The sequence below is a fragment of the Coccomyxa subellipsoidea genome (assembly GCF_000258705.1).
Source record: "Coccomyxa subellipsoidea C-169, whole genome shotgun sequence".
In the NCBI taxonomy this organism is placed as follows: Eukaryota; Viridiplantae; Chlorophyta; class Trebouxiophyceae; family Coccomyxaceae; genus Coccomyxa; species Coccomyxa subellipsoidea.
This window is the reverse complement of record NW_005178029.1, coordinates 1,570,334-1,590,041: the sequence shown is the minus strand read 5'-3', so window position 1 is coordinate 1,590,041 and position 19,708 is coordinate 1,570,334. Positions and strand designations below refer to the sequence as shown.

General features: G+C 62.0%; 2 protein-coding genes across 2 annotated transcripts; one reads left to right on the top strand and one right to left on the bottom strand.

Moving 5' to 3' along the window:
* Nucleotides 1–27: 27 nt before the first annotated feature.
* COCSUDRAFT_57506 (hypothetical protein) lies at nucleotides 28–1,024 on the bottom strand (the record flags this gene model as incomplete). Its single annotated transcript, XM_005645452.1, has 2 exons — nucleotides 28–196; nucleotides 945–1,024. 2 exons carry the CDS (start codon nucleotides 1,022–1,024, stop codon nucleotides 28–30), a joined length of 249 nt encoding a protein of 82 aa, XP_005645509.1.
* Nucleotides 1,025–9,964: 8,940 nt separating this feature from the next.
* COCSUDRAFT_57503 (hypothetical protein) lies at nucleotides 9,965–10,795 on the top strand (the record flags this gene model as incomplete). Its single annotated transcript, XM_005645451.1, has 1 exon — nucleotides 9,965–10,795. The coding sequence occupies one exon, from the start codon at nucleotides 9,965–9,967 to the stop codon at nucleotides 10,793–10,795; it is 831 nt and encodes a 276-aa protein (XP_005645508.1).
* Nucleotides 10,796–19,708: the final 8,913 nt, after the last annotated feature.

Below are 19,708 nucleotides of genomic sequence, written 5' to 3'. Positions count from 1 at the left end.
CCTTAGAGCCCTGGGACCACAGATTGCCTACCAGAAGCTTTGCGCCTCTCCTACCTCTAACCTTTGCCAGCGCGGAATGGGGCTCCGAGTCACGTGCTTCCACTGGTCGAGGGACCTGTCGAGCTCGGCCCAACACGGCCCCGGGGGTGCCTCCTTCACCCCTGGGGCACTGGCCTCGCCACCCAGTGCCGGTGGCCTCGCCCACCACCGGACGTGTTTGCGCGGCTCACCCCTTGGGTATCCCTCGGCCAGACGGATCCATCGTGCGCCCCGCTACCTGTGGAGTACCGTGCCGGAGAGCCAGAGCGTTGGCGCAAGCTTACAGAAGACCACCCTGCCCAGGGCTTTAGGCTATCAATAGTTTTCCAGTGATCCTCCGATGTTTCTGTCTCACCAGCAGCCCCAACAATCCCCTTGGCCTGTCATCCGTGGCCTTCTGCCTTAGTGTCTGTCCTCCTCACCATTCACAGTAGTTCATTGAAGGCTATCTGAAGGGTTTAGGGTTTCCAACCCCAGTATCCACCCTTGAACCTGAGCGGGTGTCTAGGACCTTGGACATGATGCCTCCTGCCTATCCCCGCCTCCAATGTGGTGGGTGTGTGTATCTGGTCGAGTTCTCACCAGCCTACCTGTTTTTCGCCTCATTTGCGGCTTCATATCTCCCATATGCCACCGTTTGCTTGTGCCCCACCTTGCTGGCAGATTGAGGCATAGTTTAGGGTCACATTGCCAGCCCCGAGCGGCACCTAGTGGTAATGGGTCCGAACGCGATCCTGTTCCATCCCTGTCGGCCAACCGTATAAACGTGCCTTTCATGTCTGTTCCACCACTGGTTGCCCGCACATCCATAATTGCCTGCCAGTGATTGATGATTGCCTGCTTTGCTGTGACCCCTGCCTCCAGCTGCAAGCCCTAGGCTTGCCCCGTGGGTCCTCCAACGTCACCTCAGCGGTGTTGCGTTGCCGGCGGGCTGGAGTGCGCCTCTGGGGATGAGGTTACCCTCTGGTGCTTGGGACATGTCCATCGCTAGGAGCCTTTCTGTTGCCTTTCTGTGGTATGCCTTCATGCTTGCGCTTCTCTTCAGTATCGCATTATCCTCCTGCGGGAGTGCTCTGCGTGCCCCAACTCTGACAGGTTTCCCCAAATATCCTATTGCATGCGTGCTGGGAAGCGTGCGACTGGCACCTGTGTAATAGCGGGGGCTTCCCCTTTTAAAAAAAAAAAAAAAAAAAAAAAAAGACATGGGTGAGTGTGGCCAGCTGACCTGCACAGCTCGGATGCGGGCAAACGTGACCGGCGGGATCGGCGCGGTGGACGTGACGCGCGAAGCCGCCGACGAAGAGCTGGCCATGCAGCAGCCTCCACGCTGTCACGCGCTGCCGCCGGTCCAGATGGGAAGCGTGCACCACTTGCCACACATGAGCCCAAGGTGCTGATGGGTCTGCTGTGATAGCAGCAGCAGGATCAACAGTGACAGCTTGCCGTGAAGCAGCCGCCAGGCCGTCATGCGCTGCCGCCGGTCGAGATGGAAAGTGTGAATGACCCTCCACACATGCGCCCAAGGTGCGGCCTGCCCTGTAGCGGGCGCGGCGGCGTCCACTGTGTCTGAAGGTGGGCCCTGGGACTGTGCTGGCTCGACGGCAGGCTCCAATGCAGGAACCTGGCGATCCCGCCACGGACCTGGCCGCTGCCGCGACGGGCGCATCCATGCTGCATAGGAGGAGGGGTCGGGCTCCCCCCGGGGCCGCTTTCCCAGGACCCCAGTCCCTGTGCCCGCTGCCGCTGCTCTGGACTGCCAGCGCTCCTCAAGTGCCTCTAGGTCGCTGCGCTGATCGTCCGTGGTGTCGGCCCAGATGGCCGGCCGCAGCGGGTCGAGGGGGCGGGCCTCTCCCTTGCTGATCCTGTGGAGGACCTGGCGGCGCGTGGTGGCCTCCCTGACCACGCAATCATGTGCCGGCCGCAGGCCGAGTCCCCATGCTTCTCCAAGCTCCAAGCTCCAAGATCCACGACTTGGCTGGCTGCCCCAGATGCCGAAGAGGTGCCCGGAAACCTATGTTGTCACTGTTGGATTCGATCGGTATCGGTATGCATTAAGGGACATTGAAACAGCGTGGGTGCTGCAGGCGGGGGCACTAGAGCGTTGTCCTCCTGCTCCTGTTCTCCAGGCTGCTGGCGCTTCCCGGTGCGCAGGTGCCAGGGCCTAGTGATGGCCCAGTGCTGCACCAACGCCGGCTGCGCGGTCGCAGGGGGCAACGAGTGCTGACCAGCCTTGTGCTCCGTCGTCTGCTGGCACGAGGGCGCCTGTGCTGCTGACTGTATGGCTGAGCTGGTAGTGCCCTGCAGCTGTGCGCGACCAGACCCGGCGCTCTACCGGGTTAGGACACGCCAGCCACAGGGCCGCTGCTGGCTGGGACTCCTGTGCTCCGTCGTCTGCTGGCACGAGGGCGCTTGTGCTGCTGGCTGTATGGTGTGCCCTGCAGCTGTGCGCGACCAGATCCGACGCTCTACCGGATCAGGACACGCCAGCCACAGGGCCGCTGCTGGCTGGGACTGGATGACCTGTTTCCATGACGATGAGAGGGCGGCGAGAAGAGTTGGCAGGCGATGGCGGATGGCGCTGTGCTGGTGCTCCGGGCCGCTCAACAGGTCGCGAAGGTGACTGGCCATGACGAGGCCTAGCCTGGCCAAGGCAAGATGCTGCCCGCCGGCGGGATGCGGGCCTCCACCCACGTGACGATGGCTGTGTGAGGGACTGTGGCCGCAGCTGCTGGCTGGTTGGACAGAGGAATGCCGAGGTGCTTGACGCTCCCGCCTGGCCCCGCGAAAGTGACCCCTGTGACCGGATCTGGCCCGGTCACGTGGCTGAGGCTGCCCAGGCCCAGCGCCTGACTCTTGCTGCGCTGCAACCTTGCACCCGTGGCTGCGCAGTGCAGGCCCACGCTGGAGTCCAGAACTTTCTGGGCGTCGCTGGGGCTCCACGCGTGCATTGTCGTGTCGTCGGCATGCTGGTGCATGACTGGTGCTGGCTGTCCGGAAGGAACCTGATGGGCTGGAAGACCTGCTGCTGCGCGAGGAGCCTGGCGTGTGCTGCCATCGGCTGCGCCGCGAGCACGAAGAGGAGTGGCGACAGAGGGCTGCCCTGGAAGACGCCCGAGTCCACTGGGAAGGCGTTGGTGTGCCAGCCGTTGAAGACGAAGCGTGCTTTCGTGCCGGAGTGCAAGGGATGCACCCAGCGCTGCGCTCCGGGCCCAAAGCCGACTGCCGCCATGCACCACTCGATCCAGGCCCTGTCGAGACGGTCGAAGGCCTTTTCAAAGTCCAGGAACACCAGTATAAACGTGCCTTTCATGTCTGTTCCACCACTGGTTGCCCGCACATCCATAATTGCCTGCCAGTGATTGATGATTGCCTGCTTTGCTGTGACCCCTGCCTCCAGCTGCAAGCCCTAGGCTTGCCCCGTGGGTCCTCCAACGTCACCTCAGCGGTGTTGCGTTGCCGGCGGGCTGGAGTGCGCCTCTGGGGATGAGGTTACCCTCTGGTGCTTGGGACATGTCCATCGCTAGGAGCCTTTCTGTTGCCTTTCTGTGGTATGCCTTCATGCTTGCGCTTCTCTTAAGTATCGCATTATCCTCCTGCGGGAGTGCTCTGCGTGCCCCAACTCTGACAGGTTTCCCCAAATATCCTATTGCATGCGTGCTGGGAAGCGTGCGACTGGCACCTGTGTAATAGCGGGGGCTTCCCCTTTTAATAAAAAAAAAAAAAAAAAAAAAAAAAACACCAGGACGTCTGGCTGCTGGGTGGCCGCCAAGTAGCTGATCTCCTCAAGGCGGGCTAGCACGTTGTCCCCAATCCAGCGCTTGGGGAGCAAGCCTGTCTGGGTGGCGTCCCCCCCCTGGTTGAGCACCGGGGCGATGCTGCTGGCGATCGCCCGCGCTGCCAGCTTGCAGTCGGTATTCAGCAGCGTTTTTTTTTTTTTTTTTTAAAAGGGGAAGCCCCCGCTATTACACAGGTGCCAGTCGCACGCTTCCCAGCACGCATGCAATAGGATATTTGGGGAAACCTGTCAGAGTTGGGGCACGCAGAGCACTCCCGCAGGAGGATAATGCGATACTGAAGAGAAGCGCAAGCATGAAGGCATACCACAGAAAGGCAACAGAAAGGCTCCTAGCGATGGACATGTCCCAAGCACCAGAGGGTAACCTCATCCCCAGAGGCGCACTCCAGCCCGCCGGCAACGCAACACCGCTGAGGTGACGTTGGAGGACCCACGGGGCAAGCCTAGGGCTTGCAGCTGGAGGCAGGGGTCACAGCAAAGCAGGCAATCATCAATCACTGGCAGGCAATTATGGATGTGCGGGCAACCAGTGGTGGAACAGACATGAAAGGCACGTTTATACGGTTGGCCGACAGGGATGGAACAGGATCGCGTTCGGACCCATTACCACTAGGTGCCGCTCGGGGCTGGCAATGTGACCCTAAACTATGCCTCAATCTGCCAGCAAGGTGGGGCACAAGCAAACGGTGGCATATGGGAGATATGAAGCCGCAAATGAGGCGAAAAACAGGTAGGCTGGCGAGAACTCGACCAGATACACACACCCCACATTGGAGGCGGGGATAGGCAGGAGGCATCATGTCCAAGGTCCTAGACACCCGCTCAGGTTCAAGGGTGGATACTGGGGTTGGAAACCCTAAACCCTTCAGATAGCCTTCAATGAACTACTGTGAATGGTGATGGGCCTGTAGCTGGCCGGAGATTCCCTGTCCGCTCCCTTCCCCTTGTACAGGAGAGTTATGCGGCCCTGTATCAGCGATGGCGGCAATGCTGGACGTGCGCCGCTGCTGAAGGCCTCCTGGAGCATGTCTGTGAGCTCCTGCCCCAGCTCGGGCCGGAACCGAAGGTAGAAGTCGTACGGGATACCATCCAGCCCAGGCGCTTTGCCGCGCGGCAGGCTCTTGGCAGCGGCCTCCAGCTCCGCGAGTGAAACGCTGCCATCACCGATATCCCCCTCTACTGCTACCGCTGCCACTGGGAAAAGCCGCCTGTCCAGTGCCTGAAGCAGCTCATCCTGCGCCGCATGCGAGACCGGCTGCGCCGCGAAGAGGCCGTCGGCTGACTCTCCACTGTAGTAGGCTCGCAGCAAGTCGCCGCCCTGGTCTCGCCCTACTGGGTGGTCCAGCACCACCCGCGGGCTGTTTGGTGCTGATCCTGTCCTGAGCGCCTGCAGCTCCGTGCGGCCCTCTCGCTCCCTGGCCAGGTGGTGGAACCAGAAGGTGGACTGCTCCCCATAGAACTGCCACACGATCCCTGCCTGCAGCGCCGCGCCCTTCGCTGCCTCGGTGTGGAGGGCCTGCAGCAGGTGGTGGGCGTCCTGCCATGCTAGCAGGGTCTCCGCAGTGGGTGTCCGCTCGTAGGCTGCGAGCGCTGCCTGGCTGTCCGACTCCAGAGCCCGCTGAGCTGCCCTGCGCTCGGCTGCTACGGCCCAAGAGCGCTGCAAGGCGATGTCCTTCACCTGCTTGAGTTCCACCCAGCGGCTGCCCCGAGTGACTGCATCTCTAAGTGGGCGTGCGGCAAGGTATGCTGGGATCTGAGGGTTCTTATCTGCAGGCTGTAGAATCAGCGTTCAGATTATGTCCCTGTTGAATTCGTATTTTGGCCTCTGCCTAAATAGCTCCGGGTAGTGGGACGCTGTTGCAGACAGACGTCGTGTTGTCTTTTTTTTTTTTTTTTTTTTAAAAGGGGAAGCCCCCGCTATTACACAGGTGCCAGTCGCACGCTTCCCAGCACGCATGCAATAGGATATTTGGGGAAACCTGTCAGAGTTGGGGCACGCAGAGCACTCCCGCAGGAGGATAATGCGATACTGAAGAGAAGCGCAAGCATGAAGGCATACCACAGAAAGGCAACAGAAAGGCTCCTAGCGATGGACATGTCCCAAGCACCAGAGGGTAACCTCATCCCCAGAGGCGCACTCCAGCCCGCCGGCAACGCAACACCGCTGAGGTGACGTTGGAGGACCCACGGGGCAAGCCTAGGGCTTGCAGCTGGAGGCAGGGGTCACAGCAAAGCAGGCAATCATCAATCACTGGCAGGCAATTATGGATGTGCGGGCAACCAGTGGTGGAACAGACATGAAAGGCACGTTTATACGGTTGGCCGACAGGGATGGAACAGGATCGCGTTCGGACCCATTACCACTAGGTGCCGCTCGGGGCTGGCAATGTGACCCTAAACTATGCCTCAATCTGCCAGCAAGGTGGGGCACAAGCAAACGGTGGCATATGGGAGATATGAAGCCGCAAATGAGGCGAAAAACAGGTAGGCTGGTGAGAACTCGACCAGATACACACACCCACCACATTGGAGGCGGGGATAGGCAGGAGGCATCATGTCCAAGGTCCTAGACACCCGCTCAGGTTCAAGGGTGGATACTGGGGTTGGAAACCCTAAACCCTTCAGATAGCCTTCAATGAACTACTGTGAATGGTGAGGAGGACAGACACTAAGGCAGAAGGCCACGGATGACAGGCCAAGGGGATTGTTGGGGCTGCTGGTGAGACAGAAACATCGGAGGATCACTGGAAAACTATTGATAGCCTAAAGCCCTGGGCAGGGTGGTCTTCTGTAAGCTTGCGCCAACGCTCTGGCTCTCCGGCACGGTACTCCACAGGTAGCGGGGCGCACGATGGATCCGTCTGGCCGAGGGATACCCAAGGGGTGAGCCGCGCAAACACGTCCGGTGGTGGGCGAGGCCACCGGCACTGGGTGGCGAGGCCAGTGCCCCAGGGGTGAAGGAGGCACCCCCGGGGCCGTGTTGGGCCGAGCTCGACAGGTCCCTCGACCAGTGGAAGCACGTGACTCGGAGCCCCATTCCGCGCTGGCAAAGGTTAGAGGTAGGAGAGGCGCAAAGCTTCTGGTAGGCAATCTGTGGTCCCAGGGCTCTAAGGCAAAAGGGGTCTCAGACAAGGAACGACAGGCCGGGCTTTGCCGGGGTGGGATCGGGACTGGTGAAAGGTTAGTCATCCGTGCCTGACTATGGTATGACGAAGGCTCTTAGCGCCCATGTGCCCAGAGCACCTATCGCAAAGGCCCCCCTAAGAGAGGGTGTGAGTTCAACACAAGAATCGACACGAGCGGGTGTCATGGCAGAAGGCCAAATGAGAGCATGGTCATACAGATAGCCAAGTTAGAGCCGTGGCCGGCTGGGTACAGTGAATGGTGGATCGGAAGCGTCACGCTGGAAGCGGCACGGGATGCTGGGCACTCCAGTGGATGACTGGTTGCGCGCCCGGCAGCTCCTCCAGCGCGCAGAGGACCGCGCGGTGGCACCATCGCGCCGCAAACTGCTCCCTGGTGATCATCGGGTCGCGTCCGCGAAGCCAGTCGCTGAGCACACCTGCTGTCTGCCGGACGTTGACGGTCGCGAGCCGCCAATCGGCAAGCAGGGCCTTCTTGCAGGAAGACAGGATGCGAGCCGCAACCGCTCCGGGGGTGATCGCCGCCGCATCTGGCTGGTGGCGGCCGCGCTGATATGCTGCCCACAGCTGACAGATTGTAGCGAGCCGCAGGCGATCCCAGAGCTGCCTGAGCTGCCGCGGCGGTCCCCAGATCCTGGTGTCATCGGCGAGAAGAAGGTCGGCGCTGCGCGGTGGCGCGTCGTCTCCGGTCACCGCGGCCCATGTCGCTGCGAACCAGTCCCACACCCCGGCGGCGAGAGGGCAGATGATGAAGACATGGGTGAGTGTGGCCAGCTGACCTGCACAGCTCGGATGCGGGCAAACGTGACCGGCGGGATCGGCGCGGTGGACGTGACGCGCGAAGCCGCCGACGAAGAGCTGGCCATGCAGCAGCCTCCACGCTGTCACGCGCTGCCGCCGGTCCAGATGGGAAGCGTGCACCACTTGCCACACATGAGCCCAAGGTGCTGATGGGTCTGCTGTGACAGCAGCAGCAGGATCAACAGTGACATCTGCTCCCTGTGGCACTGGTGAAGGGCCCGCTGGCGCGCCCGCAGGCCCGCCGCGGTCCCGCAGCGGAACCGGACGGGGTTGCGGCGCAGCCATCCAGATCGCCCAGGAGGAGGGATCAGGCTGCCCTCGAGGCCTCTTGCCTAAGACCTGCGACGCGGTACCAGCAGCTGCAGCCCTGGCCTCCCATCGCGCCTCGAGCGCCCGAAGGCCGCTGCGCTGGTCATCTGTGGTATCAGCCCAGATGGCTGGTCGCAGCGGGCCCGCCGGGCTGGCCTCCCCCTTGCTGATCCTGTGAAGCACCTGTCGCCGCGCGGTGGCCTCCCTCACCACAAACTCATGTGCCGGCCGCGTGCCGAGCCCCCAAGCCTGAGGGTCCTGTACCTGGGATCCCCAGAGGCCAAAGAAGTATAGTGTGGGCGGCGGTGGTGGCGGTGGCTCCGGCAGCTGCTGCTCCCACTCCAACTGCTCCCCTGGCTGCTGCTCCACCTGCAGGTGCTGCTCTGGGTGCAGCTGCTCCGCGTGCTGGCGCTGCTGACGTGTGCCGCTGCGTGGTTGCCAGGGCCTGGTGATGTCCCAGTGCTGAACCAATGCAGGCTGCGCGGCCGGAGGAAGGAAGGCGTGCATGGCTGCAACGCCTCCGTCCACTGGCACAAGGGCTCCTGTGCTGCTTACTGTGTGGCTGAGAAGGTAGGTGCTACCTTCGGCTGTGCGAGACCAGACGCGGCGATCCGACGGGTCCGGAGATGCGCACCACATAGCGGCCGGTGGCTGCACCTGGATTAGCGCTCTCCAGGCTGCTGGCAAGGCAGCCAGAAGGATGGGCACGCGCTCTCGCACCATCCGAACCGGATGCTCCGGGCCGCGCACGACATCGCGCAGGTGGCTGATCCTGACCAGGCCAAGCCTGGCCCAGTCCTCCCAGGCAAAGGGCTGCCTGACTGCATCCGTGAGCTGCCTGTTGAAGAACAGTGGCTCACCCATGACTGCGTCGTAGCCGATCGCTTCCGGCTTCCGCAGGTGATGGGGCCGCAGCTGCTGGTAGGCATGCAGGTACTGCCGTACGCGCTGCGGGGCCTCCACATGCTTCGCTGCAAAGGTGGAGAAGAGCAGGAATCTTCCCAGCTGCCAGATGTGCTGCCGCCGCGCTGACACCGTGCCGGGTTCCTGCGCTGCCAGCCAGGCTGTGCTCCTGTACAGCCAGTGGTCGAAGTAGGCCTTCCAGGCCAGCTGTTCCGGCTCCAACAGCCTGCCCACCACCTTGGCCTGGAGAGCCAGGATCTGGGCCTTGATGTCCACCAGCGCGATGCCGCCGTGTGCGGCCGCGCGGAAGCAGACGTCCTTGCTTGGGAACAGCGCCGCCGCTGCGCCAGGGGTCACCGGCCGGTTCGCCGCAACGAAAGTGTGGATGGCTCTGCAGAGCCTCTGTAGCAAGTCTTGTGGCACCGGTATGAAGGTGGCATGGTAGGTGACCATGGAGGCCAGCACCTGTTTTGCGACGTACGCTCGGCCCAGCAGGCTGAGTCTGAAGCCGGACCAGCGGGCGATGCGGGCCTCCACCTTCTCAATGATGGCTGTGTATAGGGCTGTGGCAGCTGCAGCTGGCTGGGTGGACAAGGGAATGCCCAGGTGCTTGACGCCGTCGCTCGAAGCCGCGAAGGTGACCCCCGTGACTGGATCGGGCCCGGCGAGATGGCTGAGGCTGCCAAGCCCTAGGGCCTGGCTCTTGCTGCGCTGCAGCCTGGCTCCTGTGGCTGCGCAGTGGAGGCCCACGCTGGCCCCCAGCACGATCTGAGCATCGATCAGCAAGGGGGAGGCCAGCCCGGCGGGCCCGCTGCGACCAGCCATCTGGGCTGATACCACAGATGACCAGCGCAGCGGCCTTCGGGCGCTCGAGGCGCGATGGGAGGCCAGGGCTGCAGCTGCTGGTACCGCGTCGCAGGTCTTAGGCAAGAGGCCTCGAGGGCAGCCTGATCCCTCCTCCTGGGCGATCTGGATGGCTGCGCCGCAACCCCGTCCGGTTCCGCTGCGGGACCGCGGCGGGCCTGCGGGCGCGCCAGCGGGCCCTTCACCAGTGCCACAGGGAGCAGATGTCACTGTTGATCCTGCTGCTGCTGTCACAGCAGACCCATCAGCACCTTGGGCTCATGTGTGGCAAGTGGTGCACGCTTCCCATCTGGACCGGCGGCAGCGCGTGACAGCGTGGAGGCTGCTGCATGGCCAGCTCTTCGTCGGCGGCTTCGCGCGTCACGTCCACCGCGCCGATCCCGCCGGTCACGTTTGCCCGCATCCGAGCTGTGCAGGTCAGCTGGCCACACTCACCCATGTCTTCATCATCTGCCCTCTCGCCGCCGGGGTGTGGGACTGGTTCGCAGCGACATGGGCCGCGGTGACCGGAGACGACGCGCCACCGCGCAGCGCCGACCTTCTTCTCGCCGATGACACCAGGATCTGGGGACCGCCGCGGCAGCTCAGGCAGCTCTGGGATCGCCTGCGGCTCGCTACAATCTGTCAGCTGTGGGCAGCATATCAGCGCGGCCGCCACCAGCCAGATGCGGCGGCGATCACCCCCGGAGCGGTTGCGGCTCGCATCCTGTCTTCCTGCAAGAAGGCCCTGCTTGCCGATTGGCGGCTCGCGACCGTCAACGTCCGGCAGACAGCAGGTGTGCTCAGCGACTGGCTTCGCGGACGCGACCCGATGATCACCAGGGAGCAGTTTGCGGCGCGATGGTGCCACCGCGCGGTCCTCTGCGCGCTGGAGGAGCTGCCGGGCGCGCAACCAGTCATCCACTGGAGTGCCCAGCATCCCGTGCCGCTTCCAGCGTGACGCTTCCGATCCACCATTCACTGTACCCAGCCGGCCACGGCTCTAACTTGGCTATCTGTATGACCATGCTCTCATTTGGCCTTCTGCCATGACACCCGCTCGTGTCGATTCTTGTGTTGAACTCACACCCTCTCTTAGGGGGGCCTTTGCGATAGGTGCTCTGGGCACATGGGCGCTAAGAGCCTTCGTCATACCATAGTCAGGCACGGATGACTAACCTTTCACCAGTCCCGATCCCACCCCGGCAAAGCCCGGCCTGTCGTTCCTTGTCTGAGACCCCTTTTGCCTTAGAGCCCTGGGACCACAGATTGCCTACCAGAAGCTTTGCGCCTCTCCTACCTCTAACCTTTGCCAGCGCGGAATGGGGCTCCGAGTCACGTGCTTCCACTGGTCGAGGGACCTGTCGAGCTCGGCCCAACACGGCCCCGGGGGTGCCTCCTTCACCCCTGGGGCACTGGCCTCGCCACCCAGTGCCGGTGGCCTCGCCCACCACCGGACGTGTTTGCGCGGCTCACCCCTTGGGTATCCCTCGGCCAGACGGATCCATCGTGCGCCCCGCTACCTGTGGAGTACCGTGCCGGAGAGCCAGAGCGTTGGCGCAAGCTTACAGAAGACCACCCTGCCCAGGGCTTTAGGCTATCAATAGTTTTCCAGTGATCCTCCGATGTTTCTGTCTCACCGGCAGCCCCAACAATCCCCTTGGCCTGTCATCCGTGGCCTTCTGCCTTAGTGTCTGTCCTCCTCACCATTCACAGTAGTTCATTGAAGGCTATCTGAAGGGTTTAGGGTTTCCAACCCCAGTATCCACCCTTGAACCTGAGCGGGTGTCTAGGACCTTGGACATGATGCCTCCTGCCTATCCCCGCCTCCAATGTGGTGGGTGTGTGTATCTGGTCGAGTTCTCGCCAGCCTACCTGTTTTTCGCCTCATTTGCGGCTTCATATCTCCCATATGCCACCGTTTGCTTGTGCCCCACCTTGCTGGCAGATTGAGGCATAGTTTAGGGTCACATTGCCAGCCCCGAGCGGCACCTAGTGGTAATGGGTCCGAACGCGATCCTGTTCCATCCCTGTCGGCCAACCGTATAAACGTGCCTTTCATGTCTGTTCCACCACTGGTTGCCCGCACATCCATAATTGCCTGCCAGTGATTGATGATTGCCTGCTTTGCTGTGACCCCTGCCTCCAGCTGCAAGCCCTAGGCTTGCCCCGTGGGTCCTCCAACGTCACCTCAGCGGTGTTGCGTTGCCGGCGGGCTGGAGTGCGCCTCTGGGGATGAGGTAACCCTCTGGTGCTTGGGACATGTCCATCGCTAGGAGCCTTTCTGTTGCCTTTCTGTGGTATGCCTTCATGCTTGCGCTTCTCTTAAGTATCGCATTATCCTCCTGCGGGAGTGCTCTGCGTGCCCCAACTCTGACAGGTTTCCCCAAATATCCTATTGCATGCGTGCTGGGAAGCGTGCGACTGGCACCTGTGTAATAGCGGGGGCTTCCCCTTTTAAAAAAAAAAAAAAAAAAAAAAGCATCCCGGGGAGTCCGCGCGTGCACGCTGGTGTCGTCCGCATGCTGGTGCATGACTGGTGCTGGCTCCCCTGAAGGCAGTCTGATGGGCTGGAAAGCTAGCTGGCCTGCAAGCATCCTGGCATGCGCGGCCATCGGCTGCGCGGCAAGCACAAACAGCAGCGGCGAGAGGGGGCTTCCCTGGAAGACGCCGGCGGCCACCGGGAAGGCATCGGTGTGCCAGCCGTTGAAGGCCACTCGCGCGGTCGTGCCGGAGTGCAGAATGTGCACCCACCGCTGCACACCGGGCCCGAAGCCCACCGCAGCCATGCACCGCTCAATCCAGGCCCTGTCAAGGCGATCGAAGGCCTTCTCGAAGTCCAGGAAGACCTGCACGCCTGGCTGGTGTGTGGCCTCCAGGTAGCTGATCTCCTCCAGGTGTGCCAGCACGTTGTCCCCCGCCCAGCGCTTAGGCAGGAAGCCTGTCTGTGTGGCATCCACCACCTGATTCAGCAGCGGCCCGATCCGGCTGGCGATCGCCCGCGCCGCGAGCTTGTAGTCGGTGTTGAGCAACGTGATGGGCCTGTAGCTGGCTAGAGACTCCCTGTCTGCCCCCTTCCCCTTGTACAAGAGAGTGATACGCCCCTGCGTCAGCGGTGGCGGCAGCGCCGGGCCGCCGCCGAAAGCTTCCTGCAGCATCCCTGCCAGCTCCAGCCCTACCACAGGCCAGAAGCGCAGGTAGAACTCATATGGCAGGCCATCCAAGCCCGGTGCCTTGCCGCGCGGCAGGCTCCGGAGGGCAGTCTCCAGCTCTGCGACCGACACGCTGCCATCACCGCGCTCTCCTTCTGCCGCTGCAGCTGCCTGAGGGGACAAACGCTTGTCCACTGCCTGCAGCAGCTCATCCTGGGCTGCCAGCGACACCGGCTGCGCCGCGAAGAGGCCTGCCGCTTCGTCGCCACTGTAGTACTCCCGCAGCACCGCGCCGCCCCGATCTCTGCCGGCTGGGTGATCCAGGACAACCCGTGGGCTGTCAGGGGCTGGACCTGTCCTGAGGGCCATCAACTCTGTGCGGCCCTGCCGCTCCCGGGCCAGGTGGTGGAACCAGAAGGTGGACTGCTCACCGTAGAACTGCCATACGATCCCAGCCTGGAGTGCTGCCCCCTTAGCTGCCTCCACATTGAGGCCCTGCAGAAGCTGGTGGGCATTCTGCCATGCCAGAAGGGTGTCTGGTGCGGGCCGCCGGGTGAACGCCGCGAGCGCTGCGCGGCTGTCAGACTCCAGAGCCCGCTGAGAGGCCCGGCGCTCCGCTGCGAGAGCCCAGGAACGCTGCATGGCCATATCTTTGACCTGCCACTTCAACTCCACCCACCTGCTGCCCTGCGTGACGCCCTCTCCGAGCGGGTGTGCGGCAAGATACTCCGGAATCGCTGCCGTAACGCGATCGCAGAACGGCTGATCGTCCAGAAGATGAAGGGGCAGCCTCCAGGCTGCAGAGCCATACAGTGTGCTGGCTGGAGCTGTAAGGCTCAGGCTGACCCCCAGGTGGTCTCCTGGATAACCAAGAACCTGCCCGATCGCTCGCGGCTCCCGGCTGACCCGCGCCCGCAGCGTCTCCGAGACCAGCCAGCGGTCGAGCCGGGCAGCTGACTGACCTGTGGTGGCAACGTGGGTGAAGGCACGACTGCTGGGGTTGAGGTCACGCCAGACATCGTAGAGCTGATGCTCAGTCTCCACGAGCCGCAGGCCGGTCCAATATCCATGCGTCCTCTGACCGGGCTGCCCGGCGGCCATGTCCTGCTGGCCTGCAATGCAGTTGAAGTCCCCTCCCACCAGAAGGCAACGTGCTGCTGGCAGGCTGGGCAGCAGCTCCTGTGTGTAATATTGCTGTCGCTCCGCTGCGGCCGCAGGCGCGTACACGGAAGCTACCGTGTAGGGCTGGCCACAATAAGTGAAGTCCACTAGTAGGGTGCGTCCGGTGGTGCTGCAGTGACGCACCGTGATGGCTGCTGTGGAGGCTGTGGGTCTTAGTAAGACCGCTACGCCGCGTGACTGGGAGGTGAAGTGGCACCAAAACGCGGGCCCGCTCCAATTGCAGCGAAGCCCGGCAGGCCCCTCCTGCGCCCATGCTGTCCCCTCCTCTGTAGAGCTGTGGTGGGTCTCCTGAAGGAGGATGATGTCCCACCTGTCGCGCTCCAGAAGGTTGAAGAGGCAGCGCCTCTTGTCTCTGTCCCTGAGGCCGTTGACGTTGAGGCTGAGAAGGCGCAGGGAGGGCGATCGGGAGCGAGTCATGGCTGCGAGGGCCGCCGTGCCGGCGGGCCCCCACTGCGAATGCTCCTGGAAATCCTGTGCTCTACCCGCTGCCGCTCCTGCTTTTGCCCCTGCTGCTGTAGCCACCACTCTGTAGGCTGATGCCGCGTACGTGCTGAGCGCCACGGAGCCGGCAGCCCCGCTAGTGCGACCTGCGCCGCACGCTGCGCTGCGCGCGCTGCGGCTGCTCGCGACTCAAAGCCCGGCGGGACAGTGGGTCTCCCCTGCTGACGTGCAATGGGTGCTGCTGGGACCTCTGCCGGCTGCGCTAGGTCCTCCGGTGTCAGAGCCGGCAAGCCGTACGAGTCGTCCGGCAAGCTGTCTGCTCCATGGATGCGACGCAGAGCATCGCAGAGGAGCTGGTGCCGCAGCTCCCTATCTGCTGGTGCATCCCCTCCCGACACGAGCGCGAGTGGTGCATCGCTGTGCAGCCGGCGAATCGCTGCCGCGCTGTCTGCGGGGGAGAAGTGTGTATGCCCTGCCAGCCACTCCAGGCACTCCTCGATACGCTCATCCGGGACGCCGCTGAGGTCCAGGTGCGGAGGGCGACGGTGAGCCGTCTGGGGTGGATCCTCGGTGTGAGGCAGATCCCAATCCATGGGGGTGGCTGCACCTTTATCGCGCACGCGCGATATCCTGCGTCGCAACTCTCGCTGCGGCACCGAGTATGCCTGTGTCTCCCACTCCATCGGTACCGGCGGCGGTGGCGGCGGCGGCGTGTCTTCCTCCATGTCTGTCAGTGCCTGTCTAGCAGCAGGGAAGACCTGTGCACTTCGCGGAGGGGTGCAGTCCATCGGAGTAAGCGGCTGCGTGTCTCCAGCGGGGCGAAAACGCGGGCCTAATCGCGCTACACTGATGGAGCCAGACGCACCCAGGCCAGAGCGGTCGCCACCGGGCGCGCGGCTGGCTTGTACGCGGGCCTCCAGCTGCTGCAACTGGGCACTGGGTGCTGGCTGTGTCCGCTGCGCCGCGGCTGCGGTGCGCGTGTCCTGCGCAGCGCGCTGCCGCTGACGGATCGGTCGAGGCCCTGAGCGGCGCGACGGCTCCGGAGCTAAGCGCTGCGACTGGAAGGAGGATGGCTGGCTGGGCTGCCGCAGCTGCCCCGGCCGCGTGATATTGATCCGGGTGTCACCGTCGATGAAGAACCGCTTTGGTAAGCGGCCCAAGTGCCGGTCCTCATCCGGCGTCTGGATGTATGCAAGGCACGCATTCCCGTTGCCGACGCCATGGGTGCCCACTGCCAACGGTCCTGGCAGGTCGCCGAGGAATTCGCCGCGAACAACGTATGTGTCCCTGGGGCAGCCAGCACAGTCCAGAAGGGTCTGAGTGAGACCCTTTCTGCAGTACTCGTACGGCAGCCCGTGGATGATGATGCAGGTGTGCTGGCAGTGGAACCGCCCAGCAGTGAGTTGCACCGGCACCGCTACGTCTCCGCTGCCCGGCACTGCACGCAGCCGGACAAGCTGGTCCTCCGCTGCCGCATGCCGCGCCGCAGCTGCTGCCGGGACCGTGTCAAACCAGAGCTCCACGCAGCTGTCAGCTGCGCCGGGCGATCCTCGCTGCTTGACTCCCCCGACATGCGGCGCGAAGTGAGCGATTACTCCTCTGGTGACCTTTAGCTCCAGCTGCATGCGCTCCGGGCTGCCATAAGGAACCTCCTCCTGCAGCTCAAGCTGGCCCAAGGCAGCCAGTAGGAGTGGCTCGCTGTCCCCCCACCGGTCTGGCCGCGGCCGGAGAAGCCTTGGCCGGGGAGTGCTCAACGCATGGGCATCCAGGGCTCTCTGAGGCTCCAACTGCCATGACTTGACAGTCTGCATCGTGCTGATCAGGCTGGCCAGGTGGGGGACCCAAGTTGCTGGGCAACTGCTGCTGCTGCTGCTGTGCTCTTCTCTACTACCTTGTGCTCCCCTGTGCTGATTGCTCCTGCTGATTAGCTCTTTAGGGCGTCCACCGTCCGCCGAGGAGGTCTTGGGGCCTTGTTCAAGAGCTGTGGCAGCTCCCTACTAAAGGCCTTGAAAACCCCTCGGGAAGCCTACAAAAGAGGCTCGTGTGACCTTTTCCCCTGCCCCTATTTCCTCCCCGCACTCTTCCTCCCTTGTGACACTTCCCTCCTGCCCCTGAACCCTGTTTAGCTACCACTGGTTGTCAGTATGTGGAATGGTTTTGTGGTTGAAATGCATAAAGTACAGGCACAACTGTTTCAAGAATTCAGGAGAACAACATCGAATCCCATAATATATGTCCCGCAGCGAGTGACCATGGGGATAGTGGAAAAGTGTTAGTCGCTAGTGTAGAGTGAGGAAGGTGGCTGTGCGCATCTGGTCCAGTGGAGACGGGTAACATTCGCGTAAAATATGTATATATATTGTCGATGATGATAGTGGCTGAAAATAAGCTACATTGGAGGCTATCCGGACGTGTGAGCTCGCGGGATGGCAACTGTGTCGTGGTCGAAATGAGTAAATACGCACAAAAGTAGGCAAGTGGGGTATCGATCGAAAGCTGTGAACATTCTCTACACAATGCAAGTGAGAAACTTGAAGATGCTGGTGTATCGGTGGAGAAATCGTGTGAAATCGATGTGATGCAATCTTTCCTTTTCTTCTCTTATCTTAGGCAATTTGTGTTCCAGCAGAGCTTCAACTGTGCAGCGCTCTCTGAGCACAGGCCGAAGCCTTCAATTCGCTAAGGTCTGTACTATTCAACTGTGCGCTGCCCGGAATCCTATGTTGTCACTGTTGGATTCGATCGGTATCTGCCTCCAGGCTGCAGAGCCGTATAGTGTGCTGGCTGGTGAGGTGAGGCTCAGGTTGACTCCCAAATGGTCTCCTGGGTAGCCCACCACCTGACCGATCACGCGCGGCTCCCGGCTGTTTCTAGCGCGCAGCGGCTCCGATATCAGCTAGCGATCCAGCCGCGCTGCTGACTGGCCGGAGGTGGGTGAAGGCACGCCTGCTGGGGTGAAGGTCCCGCCAGACATCGTAGAGCCGGTGATCCGTCTCGACACGCCGCAGGCCGGTCCAGTATCCCTGCGTCCGCTGGCCGGGCTGCCCGGCAAAGTCCAGCATGTCCTGCTGGCCAGCGATGCAGTTGAAGTGCCCACCCACCAGAAGCTGCCTATCCGCTGGCAAGCTGGTAAGCAGCTCCTGCGTGTAGTAGTGCGGCCGCTCCGCGGCCGCTGCAGGCGCGTAAACACATGCGACCGTATACGGCTGTTTGCTGAATGTGAAGTCCACAAGGAGAGTGCGGCCTGACGCGCTGCCGCTGCGCGCTGTAATGTCTGATGTGCGGGCTGTGGCCCTGGAGAGGACCCACGGGGCAAATTTACGGCATTGCATCTGGAGGCAGGAGGCACAGCAAAGCAGGCAAGCAACAATCACAGGCAAGCAATCACGTGCACTGCAGGCAACCAATAACGGAACATTCATGGAAGGCAAAGCTGGACATGGAGGCTTGGCTGCCAGTCAAGAAAACAGGGATCACGTTCGGACCCGCTACCACTAAAGAGGGGCGGTAAGGGCGGCCCACAGTACCAAAGCTAGGCCACAAAGTGCTGGAATTATGGAATGTAATGATGTACCAGCACGCCGATCCGGCTGACTGGCTATGAAGGGAGGACACGACAAGAACTCGAGAGCAACACACCCACCGACTGCACAGGTGGGGATTTTTTTTTTTTTTTTTAAAAAGGGGAAGCCCCCGCTATTACACAGGTGCCAGTCGCACGCTTCCCAGCACGCATGCAATAGGATATTTGGGGAAACCTGTCAGAGTTGGGGCACGCAGAGCACTCCCGCAGGAGGATAATGCGATACTTAAGAGAAGCGCAAGCATGAAGGCATACCACAGAAAGGCAACAGAAAGGCTCCTAGCGATGGGCATGTCCCAAGCACCAGAGGGTAACCTCATCCCCAGAGGCGCACTCCAGCCCGCCGGCAACGCAACACCGCTGAGGTGACGTTGGAGGACCCACGGGGCAAGCCTAGGGCTTGCAGCTGGAGGCAGGGGTCACAGCAAAGCAGGCAATCATCAATCACTGGCAGGCAATTATGGATGTGCGGGCAACCAGTGGTGGAACAGACATGAAAGGCACGTTTATACGGTTGGCCGACAGGGATGGAACAGGATCGCGTTCGGACCCATTACCACTAGGTGCCGCTCGGGGCTGGCAATGTGACCCTAAACTATGCCTCAATCTGCCAGCAAGGTGGGGCACAAGCAAACGGTGGCATATGGGAGATATGAAGCCGCAAATGAGGCGAAAAACAGGTAGGCTGGCGAGAACTCGACCAGATACACACACCCACCACATTGGAGGCGGGGATAGGCAGGAGGCATCATGTCCAAGGTCCTAGACACCCGCTCAGGTTCAAGGGTGGATACTGGGGTTGGAAACCCTAAACCCTTCAGATAGCCTTCAATGAACTACTGTGAATGGTGAGGAGGACAGACACTAAGGCAGAAGGCCACGGATGACAGGCCAAGGGGATTGTTGGGGCTGCCGGTGAGACAGAAACATCGGAGGATCACTGGAAAACTATTGATAGCCTAAAGCCCTGGGCAGGGTGGTCTTCTGTAAGCTTGCGCCAACGCTCTGGCTCTCCGGCACGGTACTCCACAGGTAGCGGGGCGCACGATGGATCCGTCTGGCCGAGGGATACCCAAGGGGTGAGCCGCGCAAACACGTCCGGTGGTGGGCGAGGCCACCGGCACTGGGTGGCGAGGCCAGTGCCCCAGGGGTGAAGGAGGCACCCCCGGGGCCGTGTTGGGCCGAGCTCGACAGGTCCCTCGACCAGTGGGTCCTCCAACGTCACCTCAGCGGTGTTGCGTTGCCGGCGGGCTGGAGTGCGCCTCTGGGGATGAGGTTACCCTCTGGTGCTTGGGACATGTCCATCGCTAGGAGCCTTTCTGTTGCCTTTCTGTGGTATGCCTTCATGCTTGCGCTTCTCTTCAGTATCGCATTATCCTCCTGCGGGAGTGCTCTGCGTGCCCCAACTCTGACAGGTTTCCCCAAATATCCTATTGCATGCGTGCTGGGAAGCGTGCGACTGGCACCTGTGTAATAGCGGGGGCTTCCCCTTTTATAAAAAAAAAAAAAAAAAAAA